This window comes from Lygodium microphyllum, chromosome 2, assembly GCF_053477565.2.
Source record: "Lygodium microphyllum isolate KBCC chromosome 2, Lygodium_microphyllum_v1.1.10, whole genome shotgun sequence".
Taxonomy (NCBI): Eukaryota; Viridiplantae; Streptophyta; class Polypodiopsida; order Schizaeales; family Lygodiaceae; genus Lygodium; species Lygodium microphyllum.
The window spans coordinates 67,919,295-67,937,602 of record NC_141136.1 but is presented as its reverse complement, the minus strand read 5'-3'; the positions used below and the strand labels follow the sequence as shown (position 1 = coordinate 67,937,602).

At 42.7% G+C, this 18,308-nt stretch overlaps 1 protein-coding gene across 5 annotated transcripts in view; it reads right to left on the bottom strand.

The window, feature by feature from the left end:
- Nucleotides 1-15,030, bottom strand: part of LOC148039849 (uncharacterized) — a 53,100-nt gene extending 38,070 nt beyond the window's left edge. For 4 of the 5 annotated variants that reach the window (XR_015693372.1, XR_015693374.1, XR_015693373.1 and 1 more), the window contains exon 1: nt 14,487-15,030. Coding sequence is in view for 2 of the 5 variants with exons in the window: in XM_087694576.1 (XP_087550702.1) it covers nt 14,487-14,834 (348 nt within the window). In the remaining 3 variants the exon portion in view is untranslated. The remainder of the gene's footprint in view (nt 1-14,486) is intronic. The other variant, XM_087694567.1, reaches the window with a different exon arrangement.
- Nucleotides 15,031-18,308: the final 3,278 nt, after the last annotated feature.

Genomic DNA, 18,308 nt, shown 5'->3' with positions numbered 1-18,308 from the left:
AGGGAAGGATCAAAATAGGCACGTGTGTAAAATTGTGTGTAAGCCCCCCTTAAATCCTAATACTAGGTTTCCTATAAATAGAGTTCTTTTAGTTTATTTCCTATTTCATACGTCTATTGTTATATTCTCTTCTAATCCACCTCATGGCTTGCACCAAGCAAATTGCACGATGACATCCACTACCATGCTCCGTATCGTCGTTCGCGTCATGGATGTCAAAAGTGAGCCACGTAAGCCAACATAGGTCTTTTATACTTGTTTGGCAAGTGACACGTGGCATTGTATAATTAGGTAGGGTTTTCGAAGGCCATCCACGTGGCTGTCAATGTGGCCAATCCCTCTCTTTGTTTATATATACGTAGAATTAGGAATTTATGGCTTTTTTAGCAAATTGTCAAGCCTAGGCAGATTTGAGCTCCTCCTGCTATTCTACGTTTATTATCGTGCAGTATTCCACTCAACAATACAAAGCGAGTATTGTTATCCCATTTGGTCGGCTCTATCGATTCTCATTGTGAGGGGAATCATCTGAATCATCTTTCGCACCGTATCATGGATCCTTCGATACGAAGCGAGTGAGCTTTCTCATTGTGAGGGGAATCATCTTTTCGCGCCATATCATGGATCTTCTGATACGAAGCGAGCAAGCATTTGTCATGTGGTTATGTGCACCTTTTCGCACCGCATCATGCTTCCACTCATCTTTGAACCAAAGGATCTTGTAGGCTCCCAAGATGTGGTCACCCCTAAGAGGAAAAGAAGAAGCCTGTCTTCATGGTCAAGGGCCTCTGGTTGTCCTACCTTTTCCCCTAAAATTCCCATTGCTTCTTCCCCTTGTTCAACAGCAAGTGTGTAGTATCTACCATTGTACAAACAGTACTCAGTGTTAAGAGTAGCTATATTGCAAACATTGTACCATCTTTGGTTTAGACTGCATTCAGCTTGAACATGCCTCGAATTGTTGCATTGCATGCACTAGAGATTTTTTACTTCATTTTTCTTGGTGTTCTCCAATGTTTTCTTACCTTTGTCCTTCTTCTTATTCTTGCTTAGATTTTTCTCCTCCTCTTTGGAGCCAAATTCTTCATTGTTGGATTCTGTATCAAGGTCAAAATCAGAACTGGAATCACTATAGTCGTCATTTTGATTCTTTGAAGCAAACTTATTGTATATCCTTCCTTTTCCTAACTTTTCTTTGGACAAAAACTATTGTGACCCAAGAGCTTTCTTATAGAATGGGTTGATGCTATTACACAATAAATCATCGGAAGCAAATGCTTTTTGGATAGGTTTATTAAAGCCTTGAACATAGAGTATACTCAACATTTCATCTTTTGGTTGAGCATTGGGATCAATTTGACTATTAAAAATCTTACGACTTGCAAAATCATCGATATCGAGCACAACCTACATTGACATGAAGTTAGCTCAATATAGTATACATAGTAAAATAAAGTGTCTAGATGGACTATTGATACACTTACTTCTTGCTCGACATCAATGGCAACCTTCGAGGGTTTGGTCAAGTCCACACTTGACTTGGACTCGTCGATCGGGGAGGGGGGGCTTGTTGCTCTTCCAAGGGCACCTGTCCTACCACCAAGCTAGCCTACACGGACTCAAACTCTTGGGTGCCAACCGTGTCATGCTCTGCCAAGTCCGCAGCATCTCCAAAAGCTATGAATGCACCATCTATGTCTTCTAGCTTTGGATTGTTGTACTCCATAGATGGATCATGAGACACAAGGGGAAAGTCATCAGCAATTGCTAGTATTAACAATACCTCATCCTCCCTTCAAACAATTTCTCCACATCATGGAGAAACACGAATTCTTTATTGTCAATGAAGACTTCGCTTGTGCAATCTATGCGACACTCGGCATTGACAGTAAAGGATGCACCCTCTTGCTTACTTGAGCACATTCTAAGGTCTAGAGCTTTTACCTCTTTTGCAGCCTCTGCTTCGAAAGCTGGCTAATAAGATAAAGATGGCAATAAAGTATTCCACTTATACTAAATTACTTTTTAAACAAGGCAAATGTGTGTGCGTCTTACAATCAGGATATCTGCAAGAAATTTGCATACGAGTGTCATGATGTGCCAAGCACAAGACACCCAAGCACACACACGACTTTAGCCTTAGTTATTCCCTATTTTTATTGGCCGCATATCAAGACCTTCATTAAGTCTTACATGCATGCGTGCCCATAGTGTTAGCTTAATAAAGTTGAACGGCAAAAACAAGCAAGGATGTTACATCCTTTCCGAATTCCCAATAAAAAGTGGAGCAGCATTTCTATGGATTTTATAGTAGAATTACCCTATATGAATCGAGGTCATGATGCAATCTGGGTTGTGGTCAACCAATTGACAAAAATAGCTCAATTCACTCCTACACAAATGGCTATGAAAAGTCACGGGTTGACTAGCCTCTTTGTTAAGTATCTTTATAAACTGTATGGTTTACCCAATGAAATAATCTAGACCATAAGTTCATTGGCCATTTCTACCAGGCAGTTTTTTAAAAATTGAAAACTCAATTATCCAAGGTAGTCAAGTATAATCTATCTAATCCATCCCATACATTAAAACATATCGGATAAAATCTGGTGTTTCATACGGTCATTAAAAAATACATAGAAAATTAAGGGATAGTCTAGTGAATATTACTTGTTTTAACATGAGCGTCATTGCTTTAACCTTTAAAAATCACAAATGCAAATGAGAGTCAAGTTTCAAGTTTCAACAACACTTCATGAACATAACAAGTGGTTGAGACAAAATGTATACTCCAATTTCATTTATAAGTCTAAAGACATGTACAATAGTCAAAAAAGAGTCTTGGGCAAGTCACAAGTGACAAGTATCATATGCAAGACTAAAGTACAAAAAAGCTAGAGATACAAATATCAAGACTCAAAAAGTATCTAGATAGTAGCAACTTCCAAGGCTACTACTCGGATGAGTAATCAAAACCGTCTCTCAAATGAGACTCATGGTCATTACTAGAGTTTGACATGTGTGGAACAAAATCCCCATCACTAAGGAGATTGCCATGCTCCTCATACTCTCGCGCTCGAACAGGAGCATCCTCTGAAACACAAGCAATCGAAGCACGAGAGCTTCCAAAACCATGCCTCACATAGGTTCCAACTACTACATGTGTGATGCCACCAACTGCAATGCCTCAAGGAGTGGCCTACTTTCCTCTACAAGTACGTGATACTCGACAAGTTGATCTCCTTCAGCTCCATGTAGAGCTCTTTGATAATGGCATGCTACTCTTCGTCTCTCTATTCACACTTTTAAGTGTGGCCCTTGTTAACTTGAACTCATCTATATTCATCTAAAAATCGAAGTTGAGATATATAGATAATAAGATAACTTAAAATTTTACATTTATGAATTCAAATTTTAGAATAAGTATGGACTGAAATTCAAAATTTGCTTGCTGTGTCATCGGCATCTCATACATGACCCTAAGCATACACAAGTTAGAACCATAGTAGATAAGTTGTTCTAACTCCTTGGTGCTAAGTTTGTTTCAATCTTGGTGTGCATAAGAGAATAGGCTGATCAATTTCTCTCACATGCACCAAATAAATAATCCTATTCAAGATAACAAAATGACTTCAACTTATTAAAATTGAAATTTTATAAGAAACGTAAAAACCTTAACTAGAAACATAATGATAAGATTTAAATTTTAATTATCTAAGCCAACATTCTTAAAGCCAGCTTCTATACGTTTGGTACCTGATATCCCAAGAACTCCCACTAAAATAGTGGCTTCAACAAAGAGACCCTTTTCTAGCACATAGTGCTAGCAAAGGCCATTCCCCTTTGATCTCTGTAGTTAATTAGCTCTTGGAGGAATGGACCATATACATCCTTATGCAAAGCCTGTGAGACTGCACTGCGGAAGAGGGAATGCAAACATGGAGGGAGAGAGAGAGAGAGAGCAAAAAATATGGAAGAGAAATCTGCACTGACTAAAATGAATGCTGAATACAAACGGGAAGGCGGAAGGAGACTGATCAGTCCCTGCCAGCCCACAGCGTCAGTGAGGGCACCAGATCAGGCTGATGATGATTGCAGCACCACCACGGGGGAGAAGGAGAGTCGCAATCTGCAAGAAGACAAGTGATCAAGTGGGGAGGGGGGCTGCCTATAAATAGGCAAAAGGACAAACCCTAACCCTAACCCTAAAATGGGCGCAAACCCTAAAAATGCCCTAAAATGGGCCCCCCACATCAGTGACCAAAAAAGTGGCCGGGCAGCCAATGGCTGCCCACTAAAAGAGGCCAAAAAGAAATACACATCCTAAGACAGTCAATCAAGAGTGACTAGCCTCCCCCATCATAACATATGACAGACATGTCAGAGCTCCTAATGTCCTCGTCTGACTCAAACTGAGGCTCACAGGCAAGAGATGACAAGGCATGACAAACATGACTGCTAACACCCCCTCTCAAAAAAGGGGAATGGAGCCTGTAAAGCCCGCTCTCTTGCCAACCTGTAGATAAGACAGCTCTTGTAAAAGAATCCTCAATAACAACGGCATGCTCGGTGAAGATCACTCGTGTGCCAAGCCTCGTAAGGCCATAAACTGAGAGGAGGGGAAGGCCCAAATCCGGAACATGTAGGGCCTGTGAAAAGGAGCTCGAGGGTCGGTCAGTAAACAAAGGCAATGTGCCAACACCACTAATAGGCACCAAGAAAATGTCACCAACAGTGACTGAACACTCTGATGGACGGAGATCCTGTAACAAATCACTAACCAAGGCTACGCAGAAGACACAACAGCCACGGAAGAAGAATCCTCCTCCAAAGCATGGATATGAAGGAACACCGGCTCATGGGTAACAGCTGGTGTAGAGGTAGAAGAAGGCTCCGATGTAGATCCATCCTTCGCTCCCGGACGAAGATGAGGGTACTTCTTCCAGCATTTCTCCTCGGGATGTGTCCCTTTCCCACAGTGTGGGCACTTCGGTCTCTCTGAATCTGAGTCAAAGCCTGAAGAACTGTCCTTCTTAGCCTTTGACTTCTTCTTCTTCTTCTATCCTCCCGAACCTGCAACAAAGGCTCTAGTGGAGTCGAATCCACTAGCACTGACCTCTCTGAGTCGCTCGTCATGCTCCAAGACAAGCGGGGATAGCTACTCCCATAGAAGCTTCTCACGGGTCCTCGATGTAAGAAGGCTGGTGTAGACGACATCAAACCGAGGCGATGGCAACTGAGTCAAGAGAATCATAGCCATGTCTTCAGAAGATATCGTCCGACCGAGAGATGCAAGCTCATCCCTCATATCCTGTAATCTGTTAATGTGGTCCTTCATGGAAGGACTATCATCAATAGCGAGCATCCGCAACTTCTTTTCGAGAGATATCTGGTGGGCAAACGTCTTTTGTTGATCGAGAGACGCAAGCTTTCTCCACACGTCTGCTGCAATCTTCAACCTGTGAACATGAACAAGGACAGAATCCTGCAAACTCAGAAAGACGAAAGATCTGGCTCTTGAATTGAGCCGATCCCATAAGGCTGCACGATCCATAGATGTCCCATCTGTGGGATCCACCTGAGGCCGGGGAAAAGGAACAAAAACAAGCTCCCAAAGATCGAAGGAGTCCAAGATACACTCCACCTTGCAGGACCATAGAAAAAAGTTGGAGCCATCCAACCGGTCCTCTTTGGGCAGCTGAGGAAGTACGGGTACCTGTACAGGGGGTACCAAAGGCTGCATCTTCGGCCCACTGGAAGGGGCTCATCGAGATACATGAATAGAAGGGAGACGGGAAAGAGGAATAGACTCTGGACGAAGGTCCTCGTGATAGAAATCATGCCTCCGTTCAGATGAGTGTCGAGACAAAAGCTCGTCATCTGAGTCATCAAAGCCCGTAAACTGATGAGAAGACATCTTCCAATCTGCAAAACACCAAACACCAAAGAAAACTTTGCCGATGCCGAATAATGACCAGCAGTATGGTCACCAATCACCAAAACGCAAGCGGGGGAGGCCTACAGACACCTGGAGCTGCAAAACGCAAGGTGGTCTGATGAATATCACCAAACAGAAGCCGCCAGCACCAAAACACAGCCTGGGAATAGGTCGTCGACAGGAAAAGAGCCGCCTAGAGATGGAACGACAGCCAGATCAGCAAAATGCAGACTGAGGGAATGTCACCCAGCTGTAGGAGTGGCTGCCCTGACTGAAAACGCAAGCAGGAAGTGGTGGTTGATGACGTGGCAGCCTCTGAAGGGGCGCCTGCAGCAAACGCAAGGATGGTGACCTCCTGGAAGGGCCGCCTTGGCTGTCGGGGATGAGGCCAGCAGCAAACGCAAAGATTTGGGTGATCTCCCGCGTAAATCTCAGCTCCGTGTACTCTCCTTCGGCTCTGATACCATGTGAGAGTGCGCTACGGAAGAGGGAATGTGAACATGGAGGGAGAGAGAGAGAGAAAGCAGAAAATAAGGAAGAGAAATCTGCACTGACTGAAATGAATGCTGAATACAAACGGGAAGGCGGAAGGAGACTGATCAGTCCCTGCACGTAGCCCACAGCGTCAGTGAGGGCACCAGATCAGGCTGATGATGATGGCAGCACCACCACGGGGAAGAAGGAGAGTCGGAATCTGCAAGAAGACAAGTGATCAAGTGGGGAGGGGGGCTGCCTATAAATAGGCAAAAGGACAAACCCTAACCCTAACCCTAAAATGGGTACAAACCCTAAAAATGCCCTAAAATGGGCGCCCCACATCAGTGACCAAAAAAGTGGCCGGGCAGCCAATGGCTGCCCACTAAAAGAGGCCAAAAAGAAATACACATCCTAAGACAGCCAGTCAAGAGTGACTAGCCTCCCCCATCATAACATATGACAGACATGTCAGAGCTCCTAATGTCCTCGTCTGACTCAGACTGAGGCTCACAGGCAGGAGATGACAAGGCATGACAAACATGGCTGCTAACAAAGCCTTCAGGAGATGAGCATTCCTATCCGAGGCTAGCTCCTGGTCCATGAAGAGAGAGGGGCTCTTGTAAGCGAGATACAAGAGAGCTGCTAGGCAATGGATAGGCCTCTTCATCCATTTGCAGCTCTTTTCAAGGAGGTAGAGGATGTCATCCCTTTCGGAGTATCATCCAAAATATCAACAATGCCACTGTTTATGAAAAAAACCAATAGACACTAAAATTAGTGAGATTGATTTTGCATTTAAAAGATTGAATTTGCATTTTTTTTAATCTAATTTCAAATTATTACTAGGGAATCCCAACATCAAGAGCAATGAAAGCCTTGATCTCCTCCACAACCTCTCTCATGAAATGAGTAAGGAGGCCCATAGAGTGCCCTCGATATTTGTCATGCAAAGAACCCTATACAAGGGTGTGGTCACTATGATCATGACTCCAACCTCCGCCCAAAATGATTCTTTTAGGCAAAGTCATTGAATGGCTTTGCCCTCCTCAATACTTGCTATGAGCTCCTCGTCCATCTATGCTTTAAATTCCTCGAAAACAATACACTTTTGCAACTTACTTTGCACATCATAGAGTCACTCAAGAAGCAACCATGTGATGGCAAAGCGAGCTTTTGATGGTATTTTTAATTCCACGTTACTATATATGTGGAAAATAGCAAGCCCTTTTATCTTTTTTGTGATGAAATTGATGATTGTATTTGTCGCAACCCACTCCAAATTGTCTATGTCCTCCATGAGAAGGTTAAGGCAATGTGTTACACAAGGAGTCCGCACTATAGAGGGGAATTCCCCCTCAAGCAATTATCCCATACTCCGACAATTTGAAGCATTGTCAATGATGACTTAGATAGCATTGCTTGGTTCCACCTATATATACATAGAACCCATCAAGATGAAGGGAATGAACATGCAATCAATGGTCAACTTTTTGCATGATAAGCAAAAAATGTTGACAATTGCGTAGGAAAGTGTTAAAACAGCCCATGATTATGCTATGCAATCACGAGGACGTGAAATTTTATTTCTTTGTTTAGCATTTGATTAAAAGTTAATCAAATGTGCAATGTGACTTGCACATGTGAGATGCAAGTCAATTATTTCACAATGTAGAACCCAAGACCTTGAGATATCAATTGGTGCCAAAGGCAAAAGTTGTGATAAGTTATGCCTAGCAGCTACTAGATGATACCTAGTGTCAAATTTGGGCCTAGACCAATTTATTGGCCACTAATGTCAGTGATGACATTAGAAACTAGGTATTAATTAATTAATTGATACCAGTCTAGGGATCAATAACTACTCATGGACACTTGGGAGACAAATTGACCTAGTCGATTTAATTATTAATTCGTGGAATTATTTTTCTAAGCACTTAAAAAATTTATAAGATTAATTTTCAAATTTAATATTTTGAAAATTAATAGAATGAGCTAGATAATCCTGAAAAATGATATTAGAAGGCTGCCACTTAGCAAAATTTGCCCATGCAAGTGGGAAAAAGATTTTTAGGGACCAGTGGAAGTCTATTCCAACCATTGTGAGAGAGGAAGAGGTTGTTAGAGAGCAAGGAGATGCTATTGTTGTGATCTGCAGTCACCAAGGACCATTCCCACTGCAAGTAATAGTAGTTTGAAGCCCTTTAGGGGCAGGTGATAATAGCCCAAGGTCTTTCTAGTGCAAGTGACAGCATATAGAAGGGGATAGCAATTTTTCTAGTGGTCCTAAGCTGTAGGTGACAACTTCCATGGCTGTTTGGACACAGCAACAACAGTTTTTTAGCATTTCTCATGATGAAACTTTGAAATTTCTCTCTCTACGGTATTTTCTCTCATTCCCCAATCATCTCTTAGGTTATCTTAGCAAAATCCACCCATTTGAGTCAACAGAGATCGATATATTGAAAAATCTTTGCTGTAAACCCTGATTTACAACAAAAATTAGGGTTTGACACTCACCTCAGGATGCACGCTCGAAATTAAGGGCCTAGAACTTGAATTCCAGTAGCTAGAATTAAGAAATTTTAAGGAGATTCAAGAGGTCAACCAACAATATCAAATTTGGAGTAAATTTTATCTTTTAAGGAGCAAGGTGAAGGCCAATCCCCAAGCAAACCAAGGGGCAAATTGGTTTGAAGACTTATTGGCCAATTTTGACAACAAGAGGCACTTGGATTAGCAAAGGAGATCAGAGAATCCATTAGAAAATAAAGACATACCGAGGCCAATAGGCTGTCCATTGTCCAAGATTTAATAGATAACATGGGCATTTTCAATTTATGTGAATTTTATGATTGTTGTAATTACTATTAAATCAAGTTAGTAGCACCCTATCTAAGGAGGAAGGCTAGTTTCATCACCCATACCAAAAGGATGTCTTGGGATCAAAGCAATTGAGTCCTATTTATAGGACTCAATGCCCTAGTGTCCATATTCATTGTGTGATCACCACTCTTGGACTCTTGGCCCTTTGATTGACATGTCTATATACCGAGATGGTGTCGGCTGGTGATATGAGACGACAATTCTTGGGACGTGATCGTGACCTAGAATGCTCCTAGATCCCAAGCTTGGGGTGAGCCAAGTTTAGCTCTATAGCTAGGAGATGAGTCTAATGTCCAATCCTTTATATTTGTGGATATAGCTTGTATCAATAATCATGCGTCATGTGTAGGTTGGATCCTAGGTGGACATTATAGCTAATCTAGCACCCCTACTACCTGGGTTGTTGCCAACCTATTGGTGGGCCATCACAATTGCTATTCAACCCCTAGAGGCCTTCTACTATTATGTTTTCTGCTCCACTTGCTATTATTAGCTTCCAAGCCAACATGTCACCAAGTGCATTTCCATCTCTCCATGCTACCATCAACTACAAGACATCCTATGATGTGTTATTGCCCTACAATTTCAGATTTCTACTACTCCAAACAGCAATCAACATCATCTTTCTCTCCAAAGACCATCTCCAAGTTGTAGATTGCTGCATTTTGGTCATTTCCAACCCCAAAGACCATTGGATTTCGACGTTTAGCATATAGCCCTATCATCTTCAGCCCTTTTTATTAGTCTTCTATACCATCACTGGCAGTTTTGCTACACTTGGCATTCATACATGGAGGACAATACACTCTTGCACTTCCTCAGCCTACTCCCGCAAGAGCCATTGGTTGTTGGACAGCCCATTCCTTGAGCAATCTAAAGTATACCATCTTCATTCATTTCATTTTAGCATTCATTCACTTATCAAATTCTTCTTCCTCTTTTGTGTTTTGCAATTCTTGTCTCAATCCACAATGTGTTAAATATATTCATACACTGTTTTTTCTAGACTATGCAAACCCTAGTGTACCTTCATACCAAATAGCAAGTAGAAATGCTAACAAAATAGGTGGCCATGAATGAGTGGATGAGCAACTATTAAGCATATGAAAAGGATAGAAACCAATGAAGACCAAGATCATGATGATTACAAAGAAGAGAAGTATCCCGTCATAAGCCGATCAATGGCCACCAACCCAATAGTGACTCAATTAACAAACCATCTGATTGCTTTGGTTATATGCTTGCTTATTGGGCCATTGGGCTACACCAACACCTAGTCCTCCACCAAAAATTGGGGCTTTGTTGAGAAACCCTTCACCCGCAATTTGCGTTTTTTGCATTTCTGCGTTTTGCGTTTAGGGTTTGCAACCCCAAAAAGGAGCGCCATCCTAGACTGACTGTGCCTATTTATAAGCCACTCTCATTCATTCCTTACGGCTGATTCATTTAGTCTGTCACCTCTTCTCTCCAGCCTCTCCACTACCCTCACACCCCTTCAGGAGGACATTGCGGTTCATAGTTCGTGGCTGTCTTCATCATCTTCCTTGTGCTACAGCACCCTTGTTCCCTTGTATCACATTCACTCCATGATTCGGAACTTCATCATTCCATTCATCAGAGTTTCTTCTCTCTTCTCTTCTCTTCTCCATGTTTGCCGAGTTCACTCCGTGTTCCTCCCCGCAAACGCTATTGTCTTGCTGGTACGTCATCTTTTGACATGGTATCAGAGCTGGCTTTGCTCAAACAGCGACAGAGATCCTCTACTCCAATGAAGGCAAAGACCGGTGGCAGGTTCAGCATCCACTTCTCTTCTTCCGCTACATCAAAATCTCGTTTTTGCAAATTTCAAGTGTTTCAGCTTGCTGCCCACACCCTATTCGCGGAGAACATCTCAGCCGAAGCTGTCTATTGCTGTCTCCATCAGTTGGTGCCTAATTTCCAGCCCTCTTCACGCAGTTTGGAGCTGATTCCAGCCAAGCGACTGTTGTTCCTGTGCAGACCTGCTACCATACAGCCTGCCACGTCATCACAGTCCTGCTGCCTGCGTTTTTAGTCTCTCTCCTACAAGCTATCCTGCCTGCGTTTTTAGACTCTCTTCTACTGCCTACGTTTTTAGTATTTCTCTCTCCTGCAGGGTGTTTTCCTGCGTTTTTAGTCTTTCTCTCTCCTGCAGGTTGCGTTTTTAGTCTTTCTCTCCTGTTGCGTGCGTTTTTAGACTTTCTCTCTCCTACACGCTGTCCTACCTACGTTTTTAGTCTTTCTCTCACCTGTTGCCTGCGTTTTTAGTCTTTCTCTCTCCTCACCTGCGTTTTTCTATTGGTTGCAACCTCTTACTGCTGGTCACATCCTCCCACTGGCAGCTCACTTCCAACCCTTCCACCCCTTGAGGCGGACATTGCGGTTCATGCTTCACACTACCCTCACACCCCTTGAGGCGACCATTGCGGTTCGTGGTTCGTGATTCATGGTGGCTAACCTCTTCCTTCTTCAGCAAGGCACACTGATATCCATGACTTCTTTACCAACAGATGACCAGACTATTGGGTACTCCTACTGTGGCATCACCGGACACACCACCGATGCTTGCCGACTTCGACCTTTGCTCCCCACCCCCCTGGAGTATATGCGTCTTCCACCATGCACTCCTTGTGCCACCTCTCCTTTCTGGGCCACAAAGATTATTATGCATCAGCTATCAGAGTACTATGCTCAAGGCAATAAGAAGCATCCGATGTGCCCTAAGTCTTTTCGAGCACATGGAGGATCGGTTAGCGCTACGACCTCCTGGAGATCGTCGCAATGCCAACGGCAACCTTCTCCCACTTATTTTCAGGTACAGTGGCTTCCACGACCTACGGATCTACAGTCACTCCATCGAGAGACATTGATTGTTTGATACCGTCTCCTCGTTAGTCTACTCCTTCAAGAGACAATGGCTGCTCGACTCCTTCCTCTTCTTCGGCTACCCACTCTGCTCCACTGAGAGACAGTGACTATTGCCCACCTCTTGCTCATTCTGAGCCCCACCCTCGACTACTGAGGTTCAAGAGGCTACCTCTGGGAGCTCTTCAACACTCCCAGATACCTTGTTCGACACGACCGGCAGCACTTCCTTCGTCATCAGACATTTCGAAATCCGTGATCCATGAGTTTTTGGATTCCCCATCTACTTCAAAGGGGGATTCAGAAGGGAATGTTATTTCTTTGCCCTCAGAGGAGGCATCTACTTCTTCTTCGACTTCAGCGGGGGCCCCTCCACCTTCCACCTCAGAGAGGAAACCTACTCCACATGAAGTCCTTCACCTATCCTCTACTTTCTTGGGGTGGCTATCTTCGACCAGTCATCTCTTCTACTGATACCCAGGATCTTCAGGTACCACCTAGATCGAGATCTCGGAAGTTCAGCTGCGACTTGGTGACGAGGCCTTCATATTCCTTCCAGCATGGATGCACGGAGCTAGTGGCTTTTCTCCTGAGGTTGAGTTTCGGGTTCTCCAGTTCAGTCTGTCTACTGTTCTTTACTGCAGGTTTCCTTTCCCGTGGAAATCTTGGATCTTAGGGATCCTCTACATCTTCTTCCTCCTCTTCTCTTCTTGCCTTGGTCACTTGGTTAGCATGGAGCCACCTCCCTAGATCGAGTACGGGCATATCCTTATGGTTCTCGGCACCACACAAAGTCCAACATTCCTCCTATGCATTGCATGTTTTCATCATCTTTGTACTAGGGCACTTGGGCAAGTGAACAATTTCCCCACGAGGGACACTATCCAAAAGGCACCTACTGCATAAGCATTCTCAGCATGTAGCATTGTATCTCCACCTCACTCTTCTCTTGTTCCCCTTTTTGGACCTAAGAGGGGGTGTTGAGAAATCCATCACCCTTCACCCACAATTTGTGTTTTTTGCGTTTCTGCGTTTTGCGTATAGGGTTTGCAGCCCCAAAAAGGGACACCATCCTAGACTACTGTGCCTATTTATAGACCACTCGTTCATTCCTTACGGCTGATTCATTCAGTCCGTCACCTCTTCTCTCCAACCTCTCCACTACCCTCACACCCATTTAGGAGGACATTGCGGTTCATAGTCCGTGGCTATCTTCATCATCTTCCTTGTGCTACGGCACCCTTGTTTCCTTGTATCACATTCACTCCATGATTCAAAACTTCATCATTAAATTCATCAGAGTTTCTTCTCTCTTCTCTTCTCTTCTCCATGTTTGCCGAGTTTACTCCGTGTTCCTCCCCGCAAACCCTACTGTCTTGCTGGTACGCCATCTTTTGACAGGCTTCCCGCCTTATCCCTCCTAAACATGTTCGCTTGAATACTTGGGTAGACGCACCTCATGATATGGGGTGTAATACAGCTGCGTTCTTTTACTCTTGCACATAGAGATCCTATTATCTACATCCTCACCTTCTTTTTCTTTGATGTTCGCAAACTTTTGCACCCTTCCAACCTTCAACTTTACATTCTCAGCTACATCTTTCCAGGTAAGACTTGATATTTCTTGAGTCCAAGATCACTATATTTTCAAAATGTGTTAGGTCTTCCAAATGATTCATGGTTTCCTTTTGCAGCAAACACACAAGTCCCCCCTCTCCCTATCCCCTTTCTAAGAAGCAATGGGGAAAAATAAATTCACTATGCTGTGTAAATTGGCAGGTCGAAGCTTACAAAACACAAACAGCCAGCAACTTACCAGCGGTGACAAGGGAGGGATAAGCAATCACCTAGTGATCGTACTTAATAAAAGGGTCTTAAGAGCACGGCAACTGTTGAATTTCATACTTACAGCAAACAACATGACTTAACATTTTGTCCCCGTGCCCGAGATTATCAGCCTCTTGTTTCACTATTGAACGATTGGATGTCAAGGATGACAAGTTTATCAGGCGTTTAACTATAAGCAGCAGGATAACAATTTGGGCACCTGGGCCGAAACTGATACTCATAGAAAATGCTGAATAGTTGTATCACATGTCCATTATCGATTATTTGCTACCCTTGATTGCCACAAAATCGGAGGGAAGTCTTTTATTTTTCAGAAACATAGAATGTACCCACCCCCTCAATTAAAAGCAGATAGAAAGACCATAAAGACTACAGAAACATTCACCAATTTTTCAGAGCTAATCAGAAATTGAAATGAATCGTCATTCCGAGAGGCAAACTGGGCTTAAGAGCCTACCTCAGATTCCAGGTTGAATACATAATTCAGCAACATACTGCGGTCTTTGCGCTCTATCGACGCTTCATCAAGAACGCCCGCCGCCTTGAACCGATGCCAAACATCGGCCTCGGACGCTGGCGCGGAGAAGCCCTCCCTTTCATTGAAGCTGCTCCCACTCGCCCGCTGATCACCTGCAGGCGTTCTGTGCTCGACCAAGCCTCGGACAGGTGTCGAGGCTGCAAGGGTGGTTTCATCTGCAGTGACGGCAGTGGCATCAGGGACGGTTTCGTTCTTGTCTCTCCTCTGCAAGGAGATGGGAGACCAGGGTCCTCGCGCGAGCCAGCCCTTCCTCTGTGGAGTGAGCATGGGTTCTTCTTCTGTGTATCGCGAATTGCGTTAGTTAATCTCAGGCAATAGCAACGAACTGAGTGAGCGGAGAGCTTTCCGTCTTTGCGGCAATCGGAAGGAACAGAGAATGGAGGGTAACCCTGTCGAAATCAACAGGCGCGCAGCCTCACACAGACCAGATACAGAGAGAGAGAGAGAGAGAGAGAGAGGGCTCAATTGACGAGAAAGAAGCACGCTTGCCTTTATCCTTCTCTGCGTCTTTATCTGTCTCTGTCTTTTTGCAGTGTTCTAGTGCTCATAATTAGTGTGCCAGCCTCTTTGGGCCCAGATGTCCTGCTCATGAGTAGAATGTTTTGGCACAGGGCCCACTGCCCACCTTTCATCTGAAGACTGCCACAAAGGAGTGCGAGTCCGGACACGAGAAAGTATATTAGTATTAGTAAGTCCCATTAAATAATTAAATACATAGGATTATTGTACAAGAATTTCATTGATTCAAATTTCACACTGAATGATTTGCTGCAAAACTTTTGAATTGAAAATAAAAAAGGGTATAAGAAAAGGGCAAAGTCAATGATACCCAAACTAAAGCACATATCTTCCTTCCAAAGGTCCAAATTGGAAGATTAAGAAATCCAAGTTCACCATATGGGTTACATGCCTCTTAAGAAAAGCTAGTGAAAATCCCGAGTTTCAAAAGTGTGGGGTAGCCTAGAAATTGCATCTATGAAGGGAGCCCATCAAGGGTTGACAAAAACACAAGTTAATGAACTGCCGAACCGGTGGTTATTGGCAAGGTGCATTGTCATCATCTTCTTGTGAGAGGGGTGGATTAAAGCGGCAAGAACCACTGCTGAAGGAAGGCTTATTCTACTTAATCCATTTCTTGTAGAGGTGTTAGCCAAGAATGGCTAGCTCATGTGATGACGAAATGGTGTAATAAACCCAAGGTCACGGGTCTCATTCCCATGGCAGCAACTTGTATGATGTATGATGTAAGAGGTTGATTATGGTTCCGCTTGGCTAGTCACCATGATGGATGTTATAATGGGACCACTTGTAAAATATACGGTCAAAGATTTGAGACCACTTGGCTAGGATCTACATAAGCCCCAATATTTAATTAATACAAAATCATTTCACATCTAAAGCTAATGACTAGCATATTTTGTCATTTGGAGCTCCATGCCTCATCTAATAAGCTCATGTAAAATCTAATTCATGATACAATTGCATAGGAAGAACATTTCTAATCTAAGATGTAGATACTCAAAGAACTAAGAACATTCTCGACTAGACCTTATTGCCCCAATCACTTGCATGTATCATTATTGTATGTTTTGTAAGCATTTGTTATGGTCATCCTTAGTTTGTTAAAGTGCAATGATCCTCTTCCTACAAGAGAAAGGTAATCCACTTTGATGGTTCCCTATAACTTACCTATAGATGATCGAGAGATGCAAGATAAAAAGAGTGTTGAGGTTGACAAAGCTACATCTAAGGATATTGTACAACCTATATGTGATGGGCACAAAGATAAGAAACAAGAAGATAGGGTGGTTTGGGTCAATGTTGATAGTAATAAGCTCTCTAAAGAAGCATACAAACTCGATGTGCAATATTGTGATTCTTAGGCCAATCACACACTACCCCAAGTAGGGCTATGTGCAATCCATCCACAACAACGTTTACACATAAATCAAACCCAAATATAACATGAAAAGAAGGATGCCTATTGGTGTAAAGACTTAGCTATGTGGGGATTGGCAAGGGCTCAAATCTTGTTAGATGCACAAAATTTTTTAATATGAAAATGTTTTTAAATATAAATGTATTGTGTTATCATCTAGCTTATTGTGTGGATGGATGTCAGGACAAGGGAGATCCTTGGCCCCAAAAGTTTCCAACATCTATGAATCATAAATCTTATGGCATTGCATCATGGGCTCTTCACTCAAATAGAAGTGTGGTAGCTTTTCAAATATTTCTTCACTCTACTCCTTTGGTTAAGGTCAAAGTGTGCCTTTTATGGCCAATCTCTTGGACAGTAGATTTAAAACCCATTACAAAGTACGAGCATGTCAAAAGGTTGATACTTGTATAGTTTTTGTGAGGGCTTACTTCCCTTCAACTTTCATGTAAATTGATTGTAAATTGGCTTTCGTATCTTTAATATTATTAGTTATCTCATAAAAAGAGAAATTAAACAATTATAAACTTTCCAAGGTGTACAACCTTGCCTGGCCACAAAAGTCCAAAAGAACATTTTTCTACAAAAACAATTTAGAAGCACCATAGCACACTTCCACTTAACCACTTGCCTAAAGTATTTCATCTTAGGAGCAACACCACATATATAGCAAATGTGGCTCCATGTCATTAGTCATGGGGTGGAATAGTCTTATCTCTAGTGCGTTGTTTTTTTCCACCCTCCCTACATTATACATGAGAATCATTAGTGTTAGTAATAAAAAGGTAACAACATAAATTCTGGAAAGAAAGCATCAAGCTAGGGTTGCAAGGAGCTTACATGTATGCATGGATATGAAAGTAATGGATCAACAAATAGCATGAAGTCTATGATTTTTTGCTCCTAGTAGATATTTTTTGTTTCATGCTTTAGCGCAACTGTGGAAAGATCATATATATATAAGAATGCAAGAAGAATCAAGCCTTACATAGTATTAGTGTACAATAACTAGTTAATGTCATTCTCATGCCTCTCTCTCTCTCTCTCTCTCTCTCTCTCTCTCTCTCTCTCTCTCTCTCTCTCTCTCTCTCTCTCTCTCTCTCTCTAAGAGTATAATAGTCAAACATCAAAGTTGAAGTTTCCAAGACCCTTCAAAGTGGGTTTTAGAGCTCCCCAAAAGAGCAACATAAACCTTGATCTTCCAAGGAAGGACGGTCTATGGATAAAATATTCTTGCCTTACCCTTTTAAAGACTTTCAAACAAAACTAATAAAAGTGTTACATTTAACTTACCCTTCAACACCATATTCTAGCCCACCCTTTGAATTTAAGGGCAAATGATAATGTTACCAGTGCAATCCCAACTTAATATGAGCTTTTTGGGTCTGCTCAAAAGCAAATATATATTTTAAATGTGAATGAGATATAGATATGCAACTCATTTGAGTGCCTATTAAAAATACTATCAGTGTTTGGGATTGTTACTTTTTGCATCATATAATATTCTTGACTTTCCACAAATTCTAGATTATAGCAGCTCTTGAAAGATTCTAGAAAATTGAAGTGGTAGGGTGCATCCCAAGCTATCAAAACCTACATTGGACTTAACAATGGCTCTCTCAACTTAAGTTCACTCTCAGGCCTCACAACCCAACCCCCCATGGCCCTATAGCCATAATCAACTAACCTAACACTACATTGAAATGCTACGTTTGTAGTCCAGCCCCTAAGTGCCTTCTCTCAAACTCCTAGCAAGGAGCATCCCATAACAAAAGGGCATAAACACACCTCGTGACACGAAC